Source organism: Aricia agestis, chromosome 10 (assembly GCF_905147365.1).
Source record: "Aricia agestis chromosome 10, ilAriAges1.1, whole genome shotgun sequence".
NCBI lineage: Eukaryota > Metazoa > Arthropoda > Insecta > Lepidoptera > Lycaenidae > Aricia > Aricia agestis.
This window is the reverse complement of record NC_056415.1, coordinates 16055218-16077891: the sequence shown is the minus strand read 5'-3', so window position 1 is coordinate 16077891 and position 22674 is coordinate 16055218. Positions and strand designations below refer to the sequence as shown.

At 38.3% G+C, this 22674-nt stretch overlaps 1 protein-coding gene across 1 annotated transcript in view; it reads left to right on the top strand.

Annotated features, from left to right (window-relative positions):
• LOC121730871 (proteasome-associated protein ECM29 homolog) overlaps positions 1 to 22674 on the top strand; it is a 41534-nt gene that overhangs the window by 2852 nt on the left and 16008 nt on the right. The window contains exons 7-25 of the mRNA XM_042120073.1: positions 366 to 505; positions 3399 to 3495; positions 4151 to 4240; positions 5148 to 5233; positions 5846 to 5958; positions 6871 to 7029; positions 13436 to 13562; positions 14103 to 14219; positions 15104 to 15395; positions 16419 to 16593; positions 16959 to 17330; positions 17687 to 18027; positions 18286 to 18393; positions 18528 to 18641; positions 18985 to 19099; positions 19387 to 19570; positions 19828 to 19946; positions 20132 to 20301; positions 21161 to 21267. Of these exons, the coding sequence (XP_041976007.1) occupies positions 366 to 505; positions 3399 to 3495; positions 4151 to 4240; positions 5148 to 5233; positions 5846 to 5958; positions 6871 to 7029; positions 13436 to 13562; positions 14103 to 14219; positions 15104 to 15395; positions 16419 to 16593; positions 16959 to 17330; positions 17687 to 18027; positions 18286 to 18393; positions 18528 to 18641; positions 18985 to 19099; positions 19387 to 19570; positions 19828 to 19946; positions 20132 to 20301; positions 21161 to 21267 (3026 nt within the window). The remainder of the gene's footprint in view (positions 1 to 365; positions 506 to 3398; positions 3496 to 4150; positions 4241 to 5147; positions 5234 to 5845; positions 5959 to 6870; positions 7030 to 13435; positions 13563 to 14102; positions 14220 to 15103; positions 15396 to 16418; positions 16594 to 16958; positions 17331 to 17686; positions 18028 to 18285; positions 18394 to 18527; positions 18642 to 18984; positions 19100 to 19386; positions 19571 to 19827; positions 19947 to 20131; positions 20302 to 21160; positions 21268 to 22674) is intronic.

Below are 22674 nucleotides of genomic sequence, written 5' to 3'. Positions count from 1 at the left end.
ACTATAATTTGTAAGCAATATTATAAATGCTATTGAAGACTATTTTAATAACAAAAATCTAAAAGTGAAAATTTTTTTGGATTTTTTCACTTTTTTGAAAGTATGTAAGATTAGTGTGTAGATTTAGTGGAAGAATGTATTTATTTAAAAAATAAACACTCTAGATTATTGTTCACTCTGAAGGTAGCAGCGATAAAAAAAGCATTTTTTGTGACTTGTATGGGCAAGCGCACTAGCGTTATATCTTTTCCCACACAAAAGTATTTTATTTTTTATTTTAGTGTAGAAATTTCACAGCGGTTTCTACACAGAAAACATAAACACCCTAAAGTATTATATACAACTCATTCAAACACACATTTCAGATAAAGCTATCCATCGTGAACTTCATAAGCAACGACATCTTCACCGCGGGCGACACTTTACTGCCGCTGGTCGTAGCGGCTGCAGACTCGAGGTTCAGCGTCGCCAATCACGCCAACAGCCCGCTTATTAGAGTTAACAGGTAATTATGCTTGCTTAGAATCTCGTTTCGATCTCAGTGACACCATGCGTTGTCGAAAGTCGAAGAAATTGATCATAGATAGTGCGTTTTAAGATGATATGGGTGACAGTTTTCATATTCCTTGCTACGGGTTTTTTTACAAGAAAACAAAAAAAACTAAATGTAATAAATTATATTCATCTACAAAAACAAATGTTTCATATAATTGTAAATGAAAAGTTGCTAAATGCTAACTTATTAATATAAAATTATAAATATTAACTGTGAAATAGGAGTATAAAATTATTGTAACGAAAACATTTGAAAAAAGTTAGATGCATGAAACGGAACTTATGTCAATAGAGATTGACTCTGTTGAATCGAAATCAAATCGATAAAAAGGGCGGCCATCTTAAGGCGGGGATTAATCTCAATCCAAAACGATAACTTTGCACACAACCAAAGACCAAGCGTAAACGCATCGCAATAAGATTCATTTTAGCTTAGCATAAAACTGTAGTCACTCGAGCGGATCTTCTCTATTTTTCATGTTTTTTTTAAATATCTTTGGAAATAAACATTAAGAAACAAAATTGTTCGGTTAAAGAATTTTGTTAGAAAATAGATTTACTAAAAATTTATTCAAATAAAATGCATAATGGGGATTGTCCATTTTTTTTTAATTTTGCTCATTACAAAAACATTTCGAGGAATAAGGTCAGTGATCGTTTTTCTGTATATAAAAGAAAAAAATACCCATTAGTTACTTATATTTTTGAACAAATATGTTTAACCTTAGTTTGACCTTCAATGGCGTTAAATTAGCAATAAATTCGACCAACATTATGTTTCGAACTTTTGGTAAGCTTCTCGTATCAGCTTTCACTTAATGAGAACTTGCATTTGACGAACCAGCCATTATAAATAAGATTAAAAGGAAATTTAAAACATTACAGAGGTCAACTAGCCGCCGATGATGACGTCAGAGCGAAACTTTAAAAATTTATTGAGAAAAAACTAGCCAATGCATTTCAAAATTATTTAATTTATATTCTTAAAATACCCTATTTTAACGAAAAAAAATATAAAAAGTACATGTGATTTTTTTTGGACAATGCCCATTATCCTAGTTAATACTTATATTTCGATGAAATAGATTTTTATCGGAGGTGAGTTTGTAAATTAATTACAGCCAAAGTATTAAGTTTTATTAAAATGTTTATGGTTTAAGGTATTTTAAATATTGTGCTTTATACCTCATATTTTTTAAAACTTCGTTATTATATTGGAACTAAGTAAACCGGAAGTCTCGGAATAACAAATTGTTTATCCTCGCCTTAAATCGCCGGCGCCCGGCACCACTGAAATGTCAGTACGAAATCTATAATTTTGATTGCAATTCCATCGATTAATTTTTGTTAGGTAACTTACCTACTATTGTCAATTATAATGTGTCACGCATATCATCATAAAACGGACAAACTATAATAGGCAGTTGACGGACTTACGTCATTTGGTTGAATTATGTCAATTCAATGTACAGTACTCCCAAATTAGTAATGCGCATACAAATCTTCGCTAATCCGAGAGTTTAAAATTTTAAAATAATTATTGAATTTTATAGATTTATTGATAAAAACTCTAAAACAATACAAAAAACGAAAAAATAATTATTGATTTATTTTATTTTACATTGAAAAAAAAAATGGATTTATTAATTGTAACTCACGTGATTGGAAACGCCAATCTGAAGCAGTGACGTCATCGTTCAGTATCAAACAAAATTGACAGTTGTTAGGATAAGCACTTGCTCACTTTTGCTCTGTCTATGGTTGTTTTATTTCATGAACGATGACGTCACAACTCACACGTGATCACGTGACTATAATGCCGCGTTTTTGTGACATATTTTGAATTCAGTATTTAAATTTTAAAATAACTTTAAACTCATTCTATGGCATAATAGTGAATAAAATATTAATTTACGGGTATTATTGTAAACAAATGAAGCGCAACAACAACAATTTTTTTTAAAGTTGTCATCTCCCGGATTGTTGTAATCACGAAAACATTCGAATCTATGAAACGTAAGAGCCCCAAACAATGCACTTGCATTTTGCACCTTGTTCAAAAGAAATAGAAGTAAATATCGTATAGTCGGTACGGTACCACCAATAAGTTGCCATGGCATTACATTATTTGGACATGCGCACTAAAATGTTTCTTCCGACGCTTGGGAAAAACGATCTTTGCCGAACAATGGCGAAAATTCCTATGCGCATTATCACTTTTGGAGCACTTCTAATATGTAAGTCGTGATCTGTGAAATTGGTCGTGTGCGACCAATTTACGTAGGTCTGCCATCTCTCTATGAATCAACTTCTCTGATAGTACTCAAAACGACATTCGCGTCATCATACAGCTGTTGGTAACGGCTGCCGAGTGCCGCGGTTAACGTGGATAACCTAACCTAACAGTCCCCGTTTTAGAGTCAACAGTAATTGTTTATAGGAATTATTCCGACACCTCGAATGTCGCTGCAATACTAATAGGGAACATGCAAATATAATATTTATGAAAATTTTGCTATTAAATGTTTTGAGTTTTATAGGACTTACAGGGACTCAATCAAAAAATAATTTGGATAGTTCGATTACTATTAAAATTTTACAGGGAAATGTACGGATACATGTTTAGTTATACTATTTTTTATCTAAGTAAAAAGTTTTTCCTTTCATTCTCAAGTCTCAACACTCTCAACGCACCTAAAGGAGTTTCAATGTCACATCCATAGAATACTTTTTGTCCCGGAAAAATGTGCGGTTCCCGCGTGATAAACGAATTTTAGCGTAACGGAATTGCGGGCGTTATTTAGTTAAGTTTATAAGTTTATAATGTAAGTATGTTATTTCAGTTCAGTAGACTGGTCGCAGCCGGCCGTTGTGTCGCCGCTGTACGCGCTCTACCTCGGCACGTGGGGCGGCATGAAGGTGCAACCTGATGATCGTAAGGTGAGATAGAAAGACTAGGTATGCTTATTCACTTGCATACAATATAGCTATCGTGTATAGGCCGCGTGCAGGATTCAAGTTCAAGGCAAATCTGCTGGAGTAATAGGCGCGAAATATTGTCATCGCACGTATAGGCCACGCACAAGCTTACGATTGCTCGTCAAAAGTGGGTAATAGGCGCATGTGTATGAATGTAAACGTCCCTTAGGATCTAACTATGCATCCTTCTATTTTACAGAGCGATCTAAAAATTGTGTACGGCCTTTACCTGACGGAATGAAAAAAAATTTTTTTATGGAATAAGGGGGCAAACGAGCAAACGGGTCACCAGATGGAAAGCAACTTCCGTCGCCCATGGACACTCGCAGCATCAGAAGAGCTGCAGGTGCGTTGCCGGCCTTTTAAGAGGGAATAGGGTAGGGATGGGAAGGGAAGGGAATAGTGGAGGGTAGAAAAGGGAATAGGGTAGGGGATTGGGCCTCCGGTAAACTCACTCACTCGGCGAAACACAGCGCAAGCGCTGTTTCACGCCGGTTTTCTGTGAGAACGTGGTATTTCTCCGGTCGAGCCGGCCCATTCGTGCCGAAGCATGGCTCTCCCACAAAAATAGGTATCGAATGATTGAATGTAATAATTTTAGCGTAATGTGTTCCAGGTGCCAGCGTGCACGAGACTTCGGCTGAAGCTGATACAGTACTTGAACAAAGCGACCGGCCCCGCTATAATGTTCCCGCACTGTGTACAAGTAAGTTAAAAATATTTCTCAATATTTTTTTTTTCGCAAATGGTTACACCTTTATAGTCTATTAGCGTTTTGTTTGTCTTACAATAAGTGAACATCGGAATCAATTCACCAATAACACTATCTTATCAATCCCATTACTGTCAACTGTGACACATTAAGCCCTCATTATGCAAACATTACACTATCATGACTGTGGTAAAACTGTCAGTTTTACCACAGTCATGACTGTGACTGATGCATAACCTGTCGTGAAATGCAGTGACTGATGGTTGCATGAAATTGATTGATCGTTATTTGGATATTTTGGTTTTTCGTCATGCAAACATCAATCATGACTTTTGAGTAAGTGTCACATCTGACAAAATAGGAAAAGAATTAGAAACGTATTCCTTTGAAAATTTTGGCTTTGACTGACATAAAACTGAAGAGAATTGAGTGAAAGTCTAATACCTTGATCCTTTTCATTGTCCAAGATTGACGGACTTGACTGTCGCTAGTATGAGCGTGTAATGGATGCCTTAAAATAACGTTTTAAAAATTATTTAAACACTACAAGGTCTACTTATCTTTGTCTGGCATACTGAAGATTGGCGTAGACAACGAACCTTTAGAATTAAAAAAAAAATACTTGTGGCACTCGGGGACTGCCGCGGTAAAGCTATTGCATAGCATTTTTTAACAAGTTATGCAATTATAATTCGCATACGTCTGGTCGTACACACACTAACACCATGCCGAAATCTGCCGAACTGAAACGACGTTAGACGATGCACGGCAACGCCACAGCGACCGGTGCAGGTTTATTTTCGTTACGGAATTTCTTGATTCGGTCGCCGCGCTCAAAGCACGCGATAAAAGCTATGCAATAGCTTGAAATATTTAAGTCTTAAGTTTTGTTTGTTTTCAGGTGGTATTCTCGTCGCTGTTTGATCCGAACACGAACTCGCGGCTCCGCAACATGTCGCTCATGTTCCTGCTCAATGTCATCAACAAGTGAGTTCTCGTCTACACGAGATGTTTTTATCTCGCGATAAGAGTGTTTCGGAAGAAACAGTTGTAGCACTAGCACTGATGTGTGTTCGTTTTAACTAAAATTCTTATAGCACTTTCACACACACACGCATGCACGTACGCAAACACGTACGCACGCGCGCACTCGCACATACACACACATACATTTTTTTGTATGAAATCTTATAGCACTTTCACACACACACACGCATGCACGCAAGCACGCACGCACGCACGTACGTAAACACATACGCATGCGCGCACTCGCACATACCCACACATACGTTTTTTTTAATGAAATCGTATGAGCCATTATGCTATGGAGTGTATAGTCGCGTCGCTTCGCTGCATCGTAGTGTTGCCTAGTGCCGTATCAACTCAGGGCGCACGCAGACTACAGACTATCTGTGACGCACTTTTTAGTCTGTGGAAATAGAACTTATGCAATTATATGCAGTAATGCACACGTCTGCGCTGTGCGTCGTGTGCGTTACTGCATATAATTGTGACATTGTGACTAAATGACAATTTCAAGTGTCATATTATTTCAAGTGTCAAAAGATCCTTGTGGGACTGACCTATATCTGTCAACAGCGGCGTGGAAGCATCACTGCGGAAAGTGGCTGCGGTGTTCCTGCAGGGCTTACTGAAGGTCATCAGGTCGGAGGAGCACGCGGAACACCAGCCCAAGGCGTACATGTGTTTAGGTGAGTCCGATGGTTTGAGGGAGGAAATTTATTACTGAGCCATTGACTCAAAGTTGATCTCACATTTGTCAGCACCATAAAGTGCCTCTTTATGGTGCTGACTAAAGCACCATAAATACCTAGCGGAATAGAGCAACAATCTCGAGCTGTCAAACGAAACCGAAATTGATTTCATCTGTGTGTAAAAATATGTGTTCGTATACAGTGTATACGAACACATGTTCAATCATGCTTGTGTAAGTGTATAGTATACACTTACACAAGCATGATTGAACATGATTTCTATGGGATTAAATTGTCAACGTGCGGCACGTGCCGACTGGACGTCAAAAAAAGAGTGCTGCTGTCATGTATCACACGTCTCTTTTTACCACGCAGTGTTACTGATAGTGACATCTCTCTTGATCAGGTCTTTGTTTTTCTATTCCGCTAGGTATATTAACACTATTGTCACCACCGTACGCGCCGTATGCGTCGAACATATCACATAGTACATAAAATGCGGCGCGTATGGTGCGGACGAATGTGCGAGGTTTTACATCCTTTCATACAACGAATTCTAAAATGCGGCGCTTACGGCGCGTGCGTGCTGAGAAATGTGCGATCGCCTTAAGGCTGCGTTTTTACCGAAGTTGAGGCGTTGTGAGGAATTTTTAAGGTCCAATAGAATCGCAGCGTTGAGTGAGATCAGTTAAAATATGAAGCGATTCTATTAGTTGAAAACATATTCTTATGAATTTATGACGTAAATTATGACGTCACAGTTCAGTATTTTACTTCAACCATTGACGTATAAGCTCTTGTCTCTTTCACACGCAAACGATCAATAATTTGATATGCGTCTCTATAACGTGACCATATGTCTCTATTTCAAAGCAAATATTTAGTTTTTTTACATTTATGTATAAACAGGAAGGCTGGCGATGAAGTGTCCTGAATCCTTCAAGGGCCAGTTCGCATTACTGGAAGAACTGGTGAAGAAAATACCAGAAGCGGTGCCCGAGATGAGAACGGCGCTGCGAGACGCCCTGCTAGAGATGGCTGTGGCTTACAAGATATCTGCTAGCACGGGTAAGATGTCCCGTAACTGCTTATATGTTACAACCATTTACAAAGGTCATATTTTTAAATTATAAAAATAAATTAAATTTAGAGGTTTTACCAAAAAAATAATAAAATAAAGGACTACTAATGTATATTTAACTAGATGTTCCGCGCGGCTTTGCCCGTGTAATTTAGGGATGTTACGGTAACCGTACATTTTTCCGCAAATAAGAAACCTATGTCCTTTCACGTGGTCTATTCTTCGTGTGTGCTAAATAACATTAAATAATTTCTTCCGTTTTTTTCACATTTTCCTCTATTTTTTAGCTCCTATGAGTCTTAGCGTGATAAAATATACCCTTTCTCTATAAATAGGCTTTCTAACACCGAAATAATTTTTCAAATTGGACCAGTAATTCCTGAGATTAGTGCGTTCAAATAAGCCCTTTCAAATAATTTCCCCCGTTTTTTCCACATTTTCCTCTATTTCTTCGCTCTTATTAGTCTTAACGTGATAAAATATAGCTTATAGCCTTCCTCGATAAATGGGCTACTTAACACTAAAATAATTTTTCAAAACGGACCAGTAGTTCCTGAGATTAGCGCGTTCAAATAAGCCCTTTCAAATAATTTCCTCCCGTTTTTTGCAAACTTTCCTTCATTTCTTCTCCTTCCTTTATTCTCCTATTAGTATTAGCGTGAAAAAATATATAGCCTATAGCCTTCCTCGATAAATGGGCTATATAACATTGAAATAATTTTTCAAATCGGACCTGAGATTAGCGCGTTCAAACAAACAAACTAACAAACTCTTCCGCTTTATTTTATTTTATTCGGAAAACTTACAGCTTGCAGAAAATACAGTAAGAGTACAATTATAATAGAAAACATAAAGCCAATTATAAAGTTTTCGCAAGTAAAGGTAAGACGTAAAGTATAACATAAGCTATGAGTCAAGTGACTCCACATGAAAAGTATAGGTAAACAAATTAAGAAACAACAGTCAATATCAGTAAGAATATTACAAAACTTAAGAAATAATACACCACAGCACTCACAAAACACAATAACAGGTAATTGAAATTATTACTCAATACAAAGTATGTAACAATTTTCATTTTTTATTTTTAAACTAGGCATTTGATAAAAGCTTACAGATTTCAGATGTTTTTATTTTAAAAATGTCGTCAATATTATTATCTAAATAAAAATTATTAAAACGTGCGCTAGCTCTACAGACAAATGAGTTGCGGCGGTAGAATGTTTTATAGGGTGGGACATGGAACGGTACGTAATTGCGAAAGTATCTTCTGGGGACATTGAAATTGAATTTAGATAATAGATCTGGAGCATCAATAATGTCGTTCATAATTTTACTTAAATAAACCAAATCGGAAATGTCTCTGCGATGATATAAGGGCAGGAAATGAAATTTATTACATCTTGTTAGGAAGGTTTAGATAGGACTTAAATTGAAGAAACCTTAGGAAGCGTCTCTGGATTGACTCTATTCTATTTTTATAAATGTCATAGGAAGGAGTCCAAACCTCCGACCCATACTCAAGGATACTTCGTACATAGGAGCAGTATAATATTTTAATAGCCTTAATAGATTTAAAATTTGAACTGGATCTGATCACAAATCCAAGAGCTTTAGAGGCTTTATTTACTATATAATTTACATGTTCATCAAATAATAATTTTGAGTCCACTATGATTCCGAGATCTTTCATAGAATTTTTAAGTACTATTTCTTTGTTTTTCAACTTATAATTGTAACTTATTAGATTAGATTTACGGCTGAATGTTACTGCATAACATTTTGATACATTTAGGTCCAGCTTATTCATAATGCAGTAATCACTGAACCTGTTCAGGTCTTCTTGTAATAGGTGACAGTCTAGGGTTGAGCTGACATTCTTCATTATTTTTTTGTCATCCGCATACAGAAGAAACTTCGAATAGTGGAAACAAGTGTAGACATCATTTACGAATATTGCAAATAGCAAAGGTCCCAAAAGTGAACTTTGTGGGACTCCAGATGGTACCAATGACCATCTTGACAAGTAGCCATTGATAGCAACAGCTTGTGACCTATTGCTGATGTATGAAGTGAACCATCGGTATAGATTTCCGTGGATTCCCGCATGAAGTAGCTTTTGGAGAAGAATGGAGTGATCAATGCGATCAAAGGCCTTTGAAAAGTCAGTGAAAATTACATCTACTTGAGCGCCAAAATCCATATTTGAGCTAATATAATCATAAGCAAGTAATAGATTAGATGTTGTGGACCTAGACTTCAGAAAGCCATGTTGCTCAGAGGTAAACCAATATCTTAGTGCTGGGTATATCGCGTTATACACAATGCGTTCAAAGATTTTTGCAAAGATACACAGCTTAGATATTGGTCTATAGTTTTTTACACAAGCCTTGTCACCAGCCTTATGCACCGGCGTGATAAACGCAGACTTCCAAATATTTGGGACACAACCTTCACTCAGAGACCGCGAGAACAATATTGACAAGGGAGTTACCAAACCCGTTGCACACTTGACTATATATAGGGGAGGTATGTTATCAGGCCCGGCGCCCTTATTCAAATTTACTGATTTTAAAAGTATACATACATTTTTGGGGTCTACACGAATATTTCCAATTGAATCGTGATTAGATGGTGCTTCAAAATGAAAATTATTACTTGGGGAATTGGAGTTAAGAAAATTTGCCTGGAAATACGAAGCAAAAAGATCACAAATTTCATCTCCTGAGGTAGCTATCTCTCCATCATAGTTCATCGAGGAGGGAAAAGATGATGAGGTTTTGGAATTATTTTTGATGTATGACCAAAAAACCTTAGGGTTACTAACAAGGGAATTTTCAGTTTTATTTATATATTGCTCATAACAAGAGCGCTCTAGGGATTTGGCTCTTTTTCTTAGGTGTGAGGAAGAGAGGTAATCACTATTATTGCCATAAATCTTATATTTGCGGTGGTATTTATGTTTTTCTTTTAAGACCTTCCTAAGAGCTGGGCTGTACCATGGGGGATAACTATTTGCAGTAGTAACTTTATACGGTATGTGCAAACCTCGAAGGTCATATAGTTTTTCATAAAAATAATCGACAGCATCTTTCAGAGGGTTATTATTTAGGTGTTCCTGCCAGTTTATTGAGCATAAATCATTGTTAATTGCATCAAAATTACCTCTTCTGTAATAGTATTTTTCTCTTCTTTTTGTGTCCAAATCACTAACTGAGCTCTGCTCGAGGTAAATACAAAGCGACCGGTGGTGGCGTATGTCCTCAGGTACCAGTGGATCATCACAGGCATGAACAGCAACGTCACAGTTCGAGAAAATTAAATCCAAAAACCGATTGCTATGATTGCGAACCTGACAGCGTTGCGAAAGGTTACATTGAGCAAGGGTATCAATAAAATTAATATGGCTCCTAGTGAGTGATGAACCGCTTGATGTGAAATGAGTTCCCTGAGGATGCCACTCAATAAACGGGAGGTTGAAATCTCCTAATACGATGAAGTTATCATTAGGACATGAGTTGACTATATCAAAAAAAATATTTGAGAAATTATCCAGCTGCTCCCCAGCGCTGTATCCCTCATTTTGTTTACACAAGTAGATTGTACAAATGTGAGCCTTAAATATGGACCCCTTTGTTGGAGAGATTGTAACCCAGAGGTCTTCAGCCGACGTATGCCATTCTGGTCTTCCTATCGCGGTGAACTCTCGCCTGACCGCCAAAAGAACACCGCCACCCAAAGTTTGGTTGATTGAGGAATAATTTCTGTCACGCCGCCAGACAACGTATCTACTATCAAAAAGTTCTTGATCATGTATGCCATCAAGTAGCCAGGTCTCTGTAATTGAAATTATATCGTATGAATTGAGGTATACATTTCTTTTGAAGCAGTCCGTTTTTGTACGCAGTCCGCGCGCGTTCTGATAATAGATGCTTATTTTAGAATTCATTTGTAAATTATTATCAATAATGATATAGTAATAATATGATAGTAAAGCTGAGGAAATGTATAGTAGAGATTCCGATAAAAACATAATATTGTCCCTTTAAAATAATAATAATAATTAATAAAGTCAAATAAATGGCAATAAAATCGTTACATTTCTGTATTGAGCAATTGTGAATTAAAGAAATATTATAGTATTCCAGAGATCTATAATAGTAGATAAAAATATTATTAACAAAAAAGCAAACAAATATTATACGAATCAAAAATAACATGCATTGTTATTAATAAAGCAATGCATTGAAAAAATATATCAGAATAATATGCGCTAATCAAATAAATCATGCGCCCAAGCGAGTGGGAGTGTGGGTAATATAAATAATGCCTCCACCAACACCTTTTAAGGTAGCTTACTACATTTTTCAAAAGCAAGATGTAATAATATAATGCGTGTAAAAAATGAAAAGAAGCAATAAAGGTACAAATGCATGAGTCCAAGCAATAAATGACAAAGCAGTTAAGCGTTAACTTATTAAATAATAAAGGAAACCTAAATATACAATGCGAAATGCATACTAAGCTATTTTGCTTAAATCCACCTCGTTCGAGATAACATGGACCGGGCTTTTATCATTTTTCCGGATGTGAATTTTGCAAAACTTTACCCAGACATATTGGTATTCCTTTTGCTTAGAAAATTCTTTAACTCTAGTTAACAGCTTCTTAATATCGGGAACTAGATGATCATTTATATAAATACGTCTGTCCTCTTCACCAAGCCCAACATCTCGGAGATTAATTTGCTTACGAGCTCGCGATGCAGCAATGAACTCTTTAATGTACCTATTAATGAAGCTCACGATGATTGACTTTTGCTTTGAGCCATGTGATGGAACCCGAGCTATGTAGTTGATTTGAGTTTTAGGGATCGAGTATCCCACAACTTTAGATAAGGAATCGAGAATGTTAAAAAGATTTTCATTCTGCTTAGTCGGCACTCCCTTTATCTCCACATTATTCATCCGGGACCATTGCTCCCGATTTATGTTGTCTTTTTTGAGTAGTGCCAAGTCTCTCGAGAAGCATGACTCCATCTTCTGGGGTTCTAGGACTTGTTTTTCAATACTTAAAACCTTGGTCTCCAAGTTCTCTATTCTTGAACTATTGAAATCACATGAAGCTTTCAGGTCAGAGATGTCAGTTTTTATCAACTTTATATCTTGGAGAAGTTCGGGCAATTTGCTGAGCTGAGACTTCACTTCGCGTAACTCCAACAAGATCATTTCAAGAGTGACATTTTCAGCCGCCGCGGGTGACTTAGGGTGCGGACTCGACGACAGCTTACACTGAGGACATCTCCATAGAGATCTTCTCTCAGCCCCGAGTTTGCGGTAGCCTGATTCCGATATAGCGGCACAGGAGAAATCCATGTTACGCCTGCAGCCATGGCAGAAAACCCCATCAGTGAAAGAAGAATCACATACTTCATTTTCGTTTAATTAATTGATTTGTCTTTTTATTTATTTTATTTAAATGTAGATTAAGAATTAAACAATTTAACAATATATACCCACTAAAATTATTTTTTACCAATTTTAGAAGAAATTCTTTGCACCAGGCAACACTATTAAAATGTCACAGTCGTTTTACTGCCTGTCACTTGATTTTGACACAAGAGATCTTGACAGATGTGGGTAATTTTTGACATTTGCTGAATGACAGCAACACAGGTTGAAGACACGAAGGGTACAAAAATATTACAAGTAATATTTTATAACTGTTGCTCACAACTTTTCTAGTTGAAATTAGTGGTGAAAAACAAAATCACACGTCGTTGTCACTTCTATCTTCACTTTAGCGTTACGTAAAATGAACTATTGCACTTTTTTAATATTAATTAGAATAGTAGATTGTGGAGCGTAATGCACACTATGCCGGGGTTGCCAGCGTACTGACTGACAGCGTACTTATAATATTAGTATATATTGTTAGTTGTCTAGATAAGGGAATCAACCTCTAAAATAATCGTTTATTTTTATTTTAGAGGTTGATTCTTGAGACTTACGATGTCGTATCAAAGATACCAATCTTATAATGTGTGATAACTGTGATACGTTACGCGCGGTGGAATGGGTAAACGTCCTTACTTTGACTCAGTCGAGTGAGTGTAAATGTACAATTCCGTGCATCGCGACAGTCGTAAGCCGCGCGCCACCTACGACTGTCGTCGGCCGCTCGCGACAATAGTCATTGTACATTTTCATACAATGACTATTGTCGCGAGCGGCCGACGACAGTCGTAGGCCGCGCGCGGCCGACTGTCGCGATGCACGGAATTGTACCTTTAGCTTTGAGATGTGACTTCTCACCATGACGACGCATCTAAATAGACGTTAGGTTTATATTTACCTACAATATATTAAAGATATCCTTATGTTTCGTGTATAGATAATGCTATAAGCGAGTCGGGGTCATCTCAGGCTATGGAGGTGGACGAGAGCTCTGAATGTAAGAAGATGAAGACAAGCCCCTTCGACGAGCCGCAGGCGCTAGCGTTATTCGCGCTGCTCGACCAGTGAGTTGTTATAGCTTTTGCGGGTTAATACAGTTTCCCTCGGGAACACTGTATTTTTAGGGTTAACTCAAGACTCGAGGGGGTGTTGTTTAGTAGCCATTTAGGGAGATCGCAGACGACAGACTTTTTGTGCGATCTCCCTTATTTTTAATAACTAGACTCTTGAAATGCCGTGGATAAGAAATATAAATAAAGTGCGTTGAGTGACCATATGTACTTTAGGTTAGTTTCGCCGGTGTTAAATTACTTAGAAACTTCTAAGCAAATAGCTGCTTTTTATTATTTAGTAAGGCATTCTACGATTACTATCAATCTTCGATGACACAAAGTTCATATAACACAAACAACTACAAACGCTTATGCTTTTTATACGTAAACGAGTATAGACGCATAAACGTACATGCACGCAAGTATGATGGCACTTGCGGACTCGTTTTGCGTACATTTTCTTTAAGGCATATGGGCATTTGTAGCCTGAAACAAAAGTGGTAAATAAAAAAAAATCATTTTTATCTAATAGTAATGCTTTTACCTTTCCAGCTACATGCACAGCGAGGAGTCTATGATACGCTACGTGGCGACGCGGTACGCCGCCGCCGTGTTCCCGCCTGGCTACGTGCCCGCTCGATACCTGCTGCTGCTGGCCAGCGGAGACAGGTATGTATATATGTAGTGACAGAGAGGGATTATGTTGTACTACTAGCTATATTATGCACAGCGAGGAGTCTATGATACGCTACGTGGCGACGCGGTACGCCGCCGCCGTGTTCCCGCCTGGCTACGTGCCCGCTCGATACCTGCTGCTGCTGGCCAGCGGAGACAGGTATGTATATATGTAGTGACAGAGAGGGATTATGTTGTACTACTAGCTATATTATGCACAGCGAGGAGTCTATGATACGCTACGTGGCGACGCGGTACGCCGCCGCCGTGTTCCCGCCTGGATACGCTCGATACCTGCTGCTGCTGGCCAGCGGAGACAGGTGTATGTAATGACAGAGGGAAGCTATACAATAATAATAGCTATAAAACTAGACCTGGCATATTGAAAACGTCACAATATGATGACAAAGACAGAATACCATGAATACTCAGCGTAATATCTTTGCAAATTTTCAGTCGTTTTCAGTATTGTATCGTGAGCGGAAAACAGCGGAAAACAACATTTTGTATCCTGTTTGGAGATTAGTGGTCCAATTTTTTGTAATAAATATTCGAAATCTATAACTGACATCGGACATTGTATTGGTGAACACAAACCTGATTTATAAATTCTGAATCGAATGTTTGTAAGTTTGCTATTTGATAGCTATGTGTGGAAGGTCGTATTTGCCTTTATTTGCTGGTTGCGTATTCGTCAATAATATTACCAATTACATCAAATAGCCAATAGCAAATACAAATAGCCATGTGAATTGCCAGCATCATATACAACCGCGTTTTACGTGCACCCAATGCGATACTGCGTTGTCACGCACTCTTTTCTAAAATTTTACTTTTGTATGTCGTTATCATTTAAAATAATTATTTCTTTTTTATAGCCAAGACGACATTTCATCTGAAGCATTAAAATGTTTGTACGGTACGTCACGACCAAATGAGATTGAGGACGCAGTCAACAACGTCAGTCCGAAAGAGACGACAACAATCATAGAAGACGATAACAATAAGAGAGACAAGGACGAAAAAGATACTCTCACCGTGCCACAATTCAAGGAGATGATAAACTACATTTGGGAACAGATGCAGAAACGGAAGAAAGGCTCCAACGCCAAACATAGATTCGTTATCAGCAACCAAGTGTTGCAGTTCCATCCACAGACTTATCAAGAGGTAAGTGCTACGAACACTTACCTCTCTCACTCATATTTCTAATATGCTGGGAAGATAAAGATAGACTGCTTAAACGTTTGGTCCACCTTTAAATTCTGTGTGTGGAAATATGAATAAGGCCTTGATTACACCTACTGAGTAAGGGTCACAGCACACATATTATCAACTCGGAAAGGGATCGTCACCGTATCGCCTTTCGCCTCGCCGTCAACCAGGCGTCAACCTAACGTATGCACGTATCCAAAGCGTATCAGTAGCGCCTGCACGTCAACTCGACTACGGCTAGGCGACGCCTCGCTTACTACTCGGGGAAGGGGAAAGGGGCAAGAGTGGACGAAGAAACGTAAGCTTGAGTACGGAGAGAGCACGGGGACGACGAGCCGTAAGCGGGTGGACGACGAGCCGTAAGCGGGTGGACGACGAGCCGTGAGCGGGTGGACGACGAGCCGTAAGCAGGTGGACGACGAGCTGTAAGCGGGTGGACGACGAGCCGTGAGCGGGTGGACGACGAGCCGTGAGCGGGTGGATGACGAACCGTCCACGCGTCGCATCCCGGTTCGGATCCTCCGGAGCTCCGAACCGGGATTTCCAAGCGATAAACGCATCAGAGTTGAAACTTCCTACTGCAACGCACACTAAGCGGAACCGTAACGTAATCACGTTACGGTTCCGCTTAGTGTGCGTTGCAGTAGAGAGTTTCATACAAACAATATTGAACGGCTCGAGGCGATACGGTGCCGATCTTTTTCCGAGTTGATATGTGTGCTGCGACCTTAAAGAGGCGAGGCAGTAGCGGGACAGTGCTCTCGGTCAATTTGATTGGCCAAATGCTCTGTCTCGTCTCTCTACTCGATAATGTTCGTGTCCCATACTCTACACTTTTTTGCCGAGTAATAAATATACAATAAATATGACAAATATTTTTAACAATACTTATAAGTCATGAGTTCATGACTTATGAGTTTATGACGAACAAGTAATAAGTATAAATCGTAGTTTAGTTACATAAATTAATGCTTTCAGATGCTTCGCTATCTACGTATGTGTCTCAACCGGGACGCGAATCTCAAGGACTGTTCCGACCATCCCAATGCAACCTCACCCTTACTAGCGAAATACCTGCGGGAGAGCTTGCTAGAGACCGAGGCGTTGGACAGATATATGACGATGATTACGACACTGTTGAGTGCCAGTCCAGGTATGAATAACAATATGTTGCCTGCAACATGGTATATCGCGAGGAACCGTACGTTTTCCGGAATATAAACGATACTATGTGTTCTTCCCGGGCCACAATCTTACTCTATACGAAATTTCATCTAATACAGACCAGCAGTTTAAGTGTGAAGTCGTAACAAACAGACATACTGTTACACTTTCGCATTTTGTATAATATAAGCAATAAGCATGGATGCCGTTCCACAGTCTAAATAGCTCATTTCCTAACAGCTATCCTCATTTATATAGCAGTAAAGCAGTAAGTGAAGAAGAAATTTCGAATGCTATAGAGATATATTTTTCAGTTGATAGTGATTAAATATAATTATTATATTTTATTTTCAGGTGTGATGCCGCTAACGTGTTTCCTGGACATAATCGGCTGCGTACCCGACAAGATGGCCGCCAAGTATACGTCCCTACTGCCGTTCCTACGCAACCTCTTTACGACTTCCACCAAGGAGGACATTCGAGACATCGCAGCGACAGTGTACGCGATACTCACCGTACATACGAGCGATAAGAATTCGATAGATCGCGAGATTACCGAGTTCGTGGTACAGGGACGAAGTAATAAGAATTTGGAGAGCCAATGCGGATATATATCTGCGTTTGCGCATCTCTGTGAGAGGTGTATCGTGTTAGCAAAGCAGGGGAAGTTTGGTAAATTCGAAGCGAATGATTGGCAGCCGTATAGAGATGGTGTGCTATGTTTAGGTAAGTTGTTATATTATTAAAATGGTTGTTTGAGAGAGAGAGGAGAAAGATAAAAATAAATGGAGTATGAATCTAAATATTTTTCGTCGCTTTCTTGAATCTATTAATGTTATTGTGAAATATACAGGATGTAACAAAAATAAGTGATAATACTTTAGGGTGTGTACGTGTTCCTTGTAGAGAGTTCACTGTGAAAGTAGCAGCGCGAAATACCAATTTTTACACTACTACAAGGAACACGTACACAACCTAAAGTATTATCACTTATTTTTGTTACATCCTGTATAAACATGTTTTGTACTGCCTTAGCTAAACATTTTTAATGATTCAACAATTTATTTTTCCTTAATTTTCAGCGAATTTCCTGTCCAACTCTCAAACGTTACTAGTCAACACGTCGTGCTCGGCAATATCATTGCTAGTTCGATGCCACGCTTTACCTCTACCTGACGTATCATCCAAGCAGAAATCACTCCTAGACCAGGAGAATCCCTTTGATATCAACAAACAAGAGAACTTAGAGGACGAAATCACCAAGTTCGGAGTCGCAGACAAACTGTTCAGGATAGTTAGCAACGCTAAACTGCCGTCTAAGCTGAAGGAGAGAGCGTTGTATACGCTGGGATTGATGTGCTGCGGAGAAAGGTTGAGTTTCGCGAAGCAGATTGTTAAAGGCTTCTTGCAGATGGCCAAAAATGTTAGTAACAATCGTGGTATTTTGTTTCGATTGTCTATTATAGGAAACCAAAAAAGTGCCGTACGCGGAAGACAAAATGTGATTTGTTTATTAAAATCATAATAAAAATATACATATTAGCAAGAGGAGAAGAAAATTATCATGATATAACATAATAATATATTTTATAATCGATATGAAAAGATGAACAATTTCTGTTACGATAATAATATAATAGTACATACTGGTTTTTTGATGTTTTCAATTTTTATTTTCCAGAGCAAAGAGTTTGAGATTCACTTGCAAATCGGCGAATCTTTAGTTCTGTGTGTTGAAGGCGTCAATTCCAATGAAAACAGAGATTTGTGGACAGAGTTACCGTTAGAGGTAAAGTATCGTTTAGCTACATTTTTGCAATCAGCGAGATTAATAATTTAAATTCAATACTTTGAAAGAGAAATTAAAATATGACAAAACAATGGAGATTTATAACACGATTACCGTAAATGAAAATTTTCCAGGATAAGGCCAAAGTGAAAGACGCAGAGGCGTTGAAGGAAAACGACGAATTGCTACAGTGGCTGCTGGAGCAGTTATTGCAGATCGGCAAACATCCCCATCCACACTCTAGACAGGTTTGTCGCTGCGTATACACTTATACCTACAATAGGGTCCATAAGTCATACGGAGAACACGGATATTCCTATATTGACCGATCGCTACTTATCTCATTTACTCTAAGAGCTAGCGCGCACTACGGATTTTTGCCGCGCGATCATTTTTCCGACCGAAAAAAGTTCTTACAAATACTTTTCCATCGCACCCTTATTTATCGCTTATCTATATAAACACAAAAAAAACTTTACCTCTGCGCTTAAAACGCGTGTATATTTAAGTGAGCGCACAAACTTCCATTTATTGTTGATATTTGCGTTTATTCGATTTATAATAAGTTTATTGATCTTACCAATTTTTCAGGCAACAAGTATATGGCTGCTTGCGTTGCTTAAAAACTGCCCCGAAAGAGAACCGATTAAGAAGTCTTTACAGCTGTTGCAAGATACCTTTATGGACTACCTATCTGAAAATAGTGGTAAGTTATTTTGTAGAAAAACAAACTTTCCTATGATAAGCTGATATTATATTAATGGTATATTCTGTGTCAATATTGATTTCTCTGTATTTAATTGATTAAGGTAAACATAAAATACGTGCTTAATTTTATAAAAGCATAATATCTCACATAACGTGATGCAAGTGGTTAAATATTGCTGTCCATCTCATTCTCATGTAGAATGAGAAGGAGATCAATGTTTGCTATATTTCAACTTTTTATCAAACTATCTTTATCACCCTACAAACTATTAATTTCTTTCACAGATATAGTCCAAGACGTAGCTAGCAAAGGCCTAAGTTTAGTGTACCAAAACTCCGCCGCTAGCTCGAAACAAGCGCTAGTAGATCAGATCATAGAACAGCTGACCAGTGGTAAACGATCTGTAGCCAAAGTGACTGAGGATACGAAGATATTCGAAGAGGGACAGCTGGGGACAGCACCAACTGGGTAAATATTAGCTTTACTACTTAAAAACGTAGCTAGGTCGCGGGCCATTATCACCGATGGGCCAATAACGAATATGTACTTATTGTACACGTTACATTGTGTATTTATTGTACTTGTCTCTTCAACTCTTTCACGGATTTATTGATATTGTGTTCCTCCATTTCTTGTGACACGTACGTCTAAATTAAGTAACAATTATGAATGACGCCTTATCATTGTATTTGTATTGTATTTATTGTTTATAACTTTTATTACAGGGGCAACTTATCTACTTATAAAGAACTATGTTCGTTAGCATCAGATCTGAACCAGCCAGACCTGCTATATAAATTCATGCATTTGGCGCATCACAACTCAGTTTGGAATTCAAAGAGAGGTGAGGCTATGACGTCATTAGAACATAATTTGGTACTTACGAAATATATTATTTTACCCCTGTTCTAATAAAAAGTTAAACAAAAGTAAATAAGCAATACAACGTTTTGTGCTTGTATATCAAGCATTTCCTGCAAAGTATCGTAACTTGCGGACAACACGTTAAGACAATATTCGTAATTCCAGGTGCGGCATTCGGTTTCCAATCCATAGCCTCGCAGGCGGGGGCGTCGCTGACCGCTCAGTTACCCGCTATAGTGCCTCGCCTCTATCGCTACCGGTTCGATCCCACGCCGCGCATACACAACTCTATGACTGCGATATGGCACGCGCTAGTGCCTAATACGCAGCAGACGGTATGTATACGCACAAAAGCACGCAACATATACGCATACTTACATGAACTAGCACGCAAGATCCTATAAATTGACGTATAGCTGTCCGCTAAATTACCGACCCTACCGCACGCCGCACATACAATATAACTCCATGACCTTGATCTGCCGAGCTAACACGGCCACCAGTAAAATGCGAAAGTATAGACAAACTGTGGAGATAAACTTAAGGTGAAGTTCCGATCTTTTTTCGTTCCGAAAAATTCAATTAAAATGCCACTTTATGACAGACTATAGTCCTAAAAATTCAAATAATATATCTTACTTTATGACAAATATTATAGTCGGTCATAAAGTGGCATTTTAATTGAATTTTTGTCGGTCGCGATTAGCCGCGGTAAAAATCGGAACGGACCATAAGTTTATGTCCACAGTTTGTCCATAATTTCGCATTTCTACTGGTGGCCGTGCTAGCCCGGCTGACACGCGCTAGTGCCTAGTACGCAGCAGACGGCACGTATACGCACATATGGACACGCAAGCACTCAATATACATGCATACTCACATGAATAAGTACGTCGCTTTGACATGGACGTATATGAACACAACTGCACATATGGGCGTATACATTTACATGCACGCAACAGAATGCATACACACATACAATCACCGGCGTGGCATAATAAGCGTAACGCTTTTGGTGTTTTTTTTCGTTTTTGGTCCTAAAAATAAACGCTCCACGCAACCACGCACACGCATATGCGAACTTCCGCGTACACATGATATGTAAGTTTATAATAAAAAGTTAAAGCAACACAGAAAGTAATGTATGTTACAATCGTAATGCAATACAATTTATAATGAAATATCTTGTACCAGGTCCACAAATATCACAAGGAGATCCTGAACGATTTGGTCGCGAACCTGACAGCCAACCAGTGGCGCGTGCGCATGTCGTGTTGTAATGCGCTAGCTGATCTCCTGAAGTAAGGCATCTTCGTTGATTATAAATCCATACTAATATTATAAATGCGAAAGTATCTCTGTCTGTCTGTCTGTCTCGCTTTCACGCCAAAACTACTGAACCGATTGTAATGAAATGTTGTACACAGATAGTCTAAAGCCTGAGAAAGGACATAGGCTACTTTTAACTGGAAAAGGGGGTTGTAAGGGGGTGAAAATGCGTAAATTTGGTCAAATTAAGTTAGTTCCAAAAACTTAAATTAGATGGCACCAAGAGTCCCCTAGATCGCGCTATTGCTTGCTCATGCGTATTTCTATAAGAGGTGGTACCATATCTAACTAAGTTTTTCGATTCTTTCGATTGTTTTACACGTCATTAACTAAGAACTCACCTACCAACTTAGATTAGATATCAAATTCAAAAACAACAGCACCAAAACTACTGAACCGATTGTAATGAAATGTTGTACACAGATAGTCTAAAGCCTGAGAAAGGACATAGGCTACTTCTTACAGGAAAAAGGGGTTGTAAGGGGTTGTTTATGCGTAAATTTGTTCAAATTAAGTTAGTTCCAAAAACTGGAATAGATGGCGCCAAGAGTCGCCTAGATCGCGCTATCGCTTGCTCATATGTATTCCTATAAGAGGTGGTACCATGTTGAGTTAATATTTTCGATTCTTTCGATTGTTATACATGTTATTAAATAACTCACCACCAACATAGAAATCAGAAACAACTGTCTACCAATAATAAATACTAAGGCCCGATTCGACCAAACTTGAAGTTACAAGAGTATAACTATCATGAGAATAATTTTACTCCTTTAATTTACTCTAGGGTATAATCGTTTGCATTTTACCAAGTTACTCAAAGAGCATCAAAGAGTATGAAATAAAATGTCAATTATAGTTCACAATGACACCGACCGTGACAGGTGAACCCTGTTATTCTCAGTTCTCAGCAACTATTCTCAGTTTAATATTTATTCCACCAAAATAGCCCGTTTAATTATTTACTCCCGTTACCTCATTCTTGGATTAGAAGTTGGAAAAACGCAAAACCAGCTTACTCTTAGATTAGGAGACAGTTATACTCGAGTAAAATTTTACTCCAGTTTGGTCGAATCCGCCCTAAATAGTTTAATGGCCTATGGGTATTGGCTATTGGGCAAAGCTAAAGTTGTGTAATGCATTATGCAGTTAAGTTGTGTAAAGCTAAATAAGCTTTAAAAGGTATAAAAAAGTTTAATTCAAAAAAAAAAACATATTATGTGCACACTACACGGCTGTTTTGGGTATTTTGATTGAAGGGGTACCAGGGTTTTAAAAAGCTTTTGACACCAATTTTATTGACACCGCGCGCTATAAACTGAAGTCCACGCGGACGAAGTCGCGGGCAACAGCTAGTATTTTATAACTAGATGACTCGG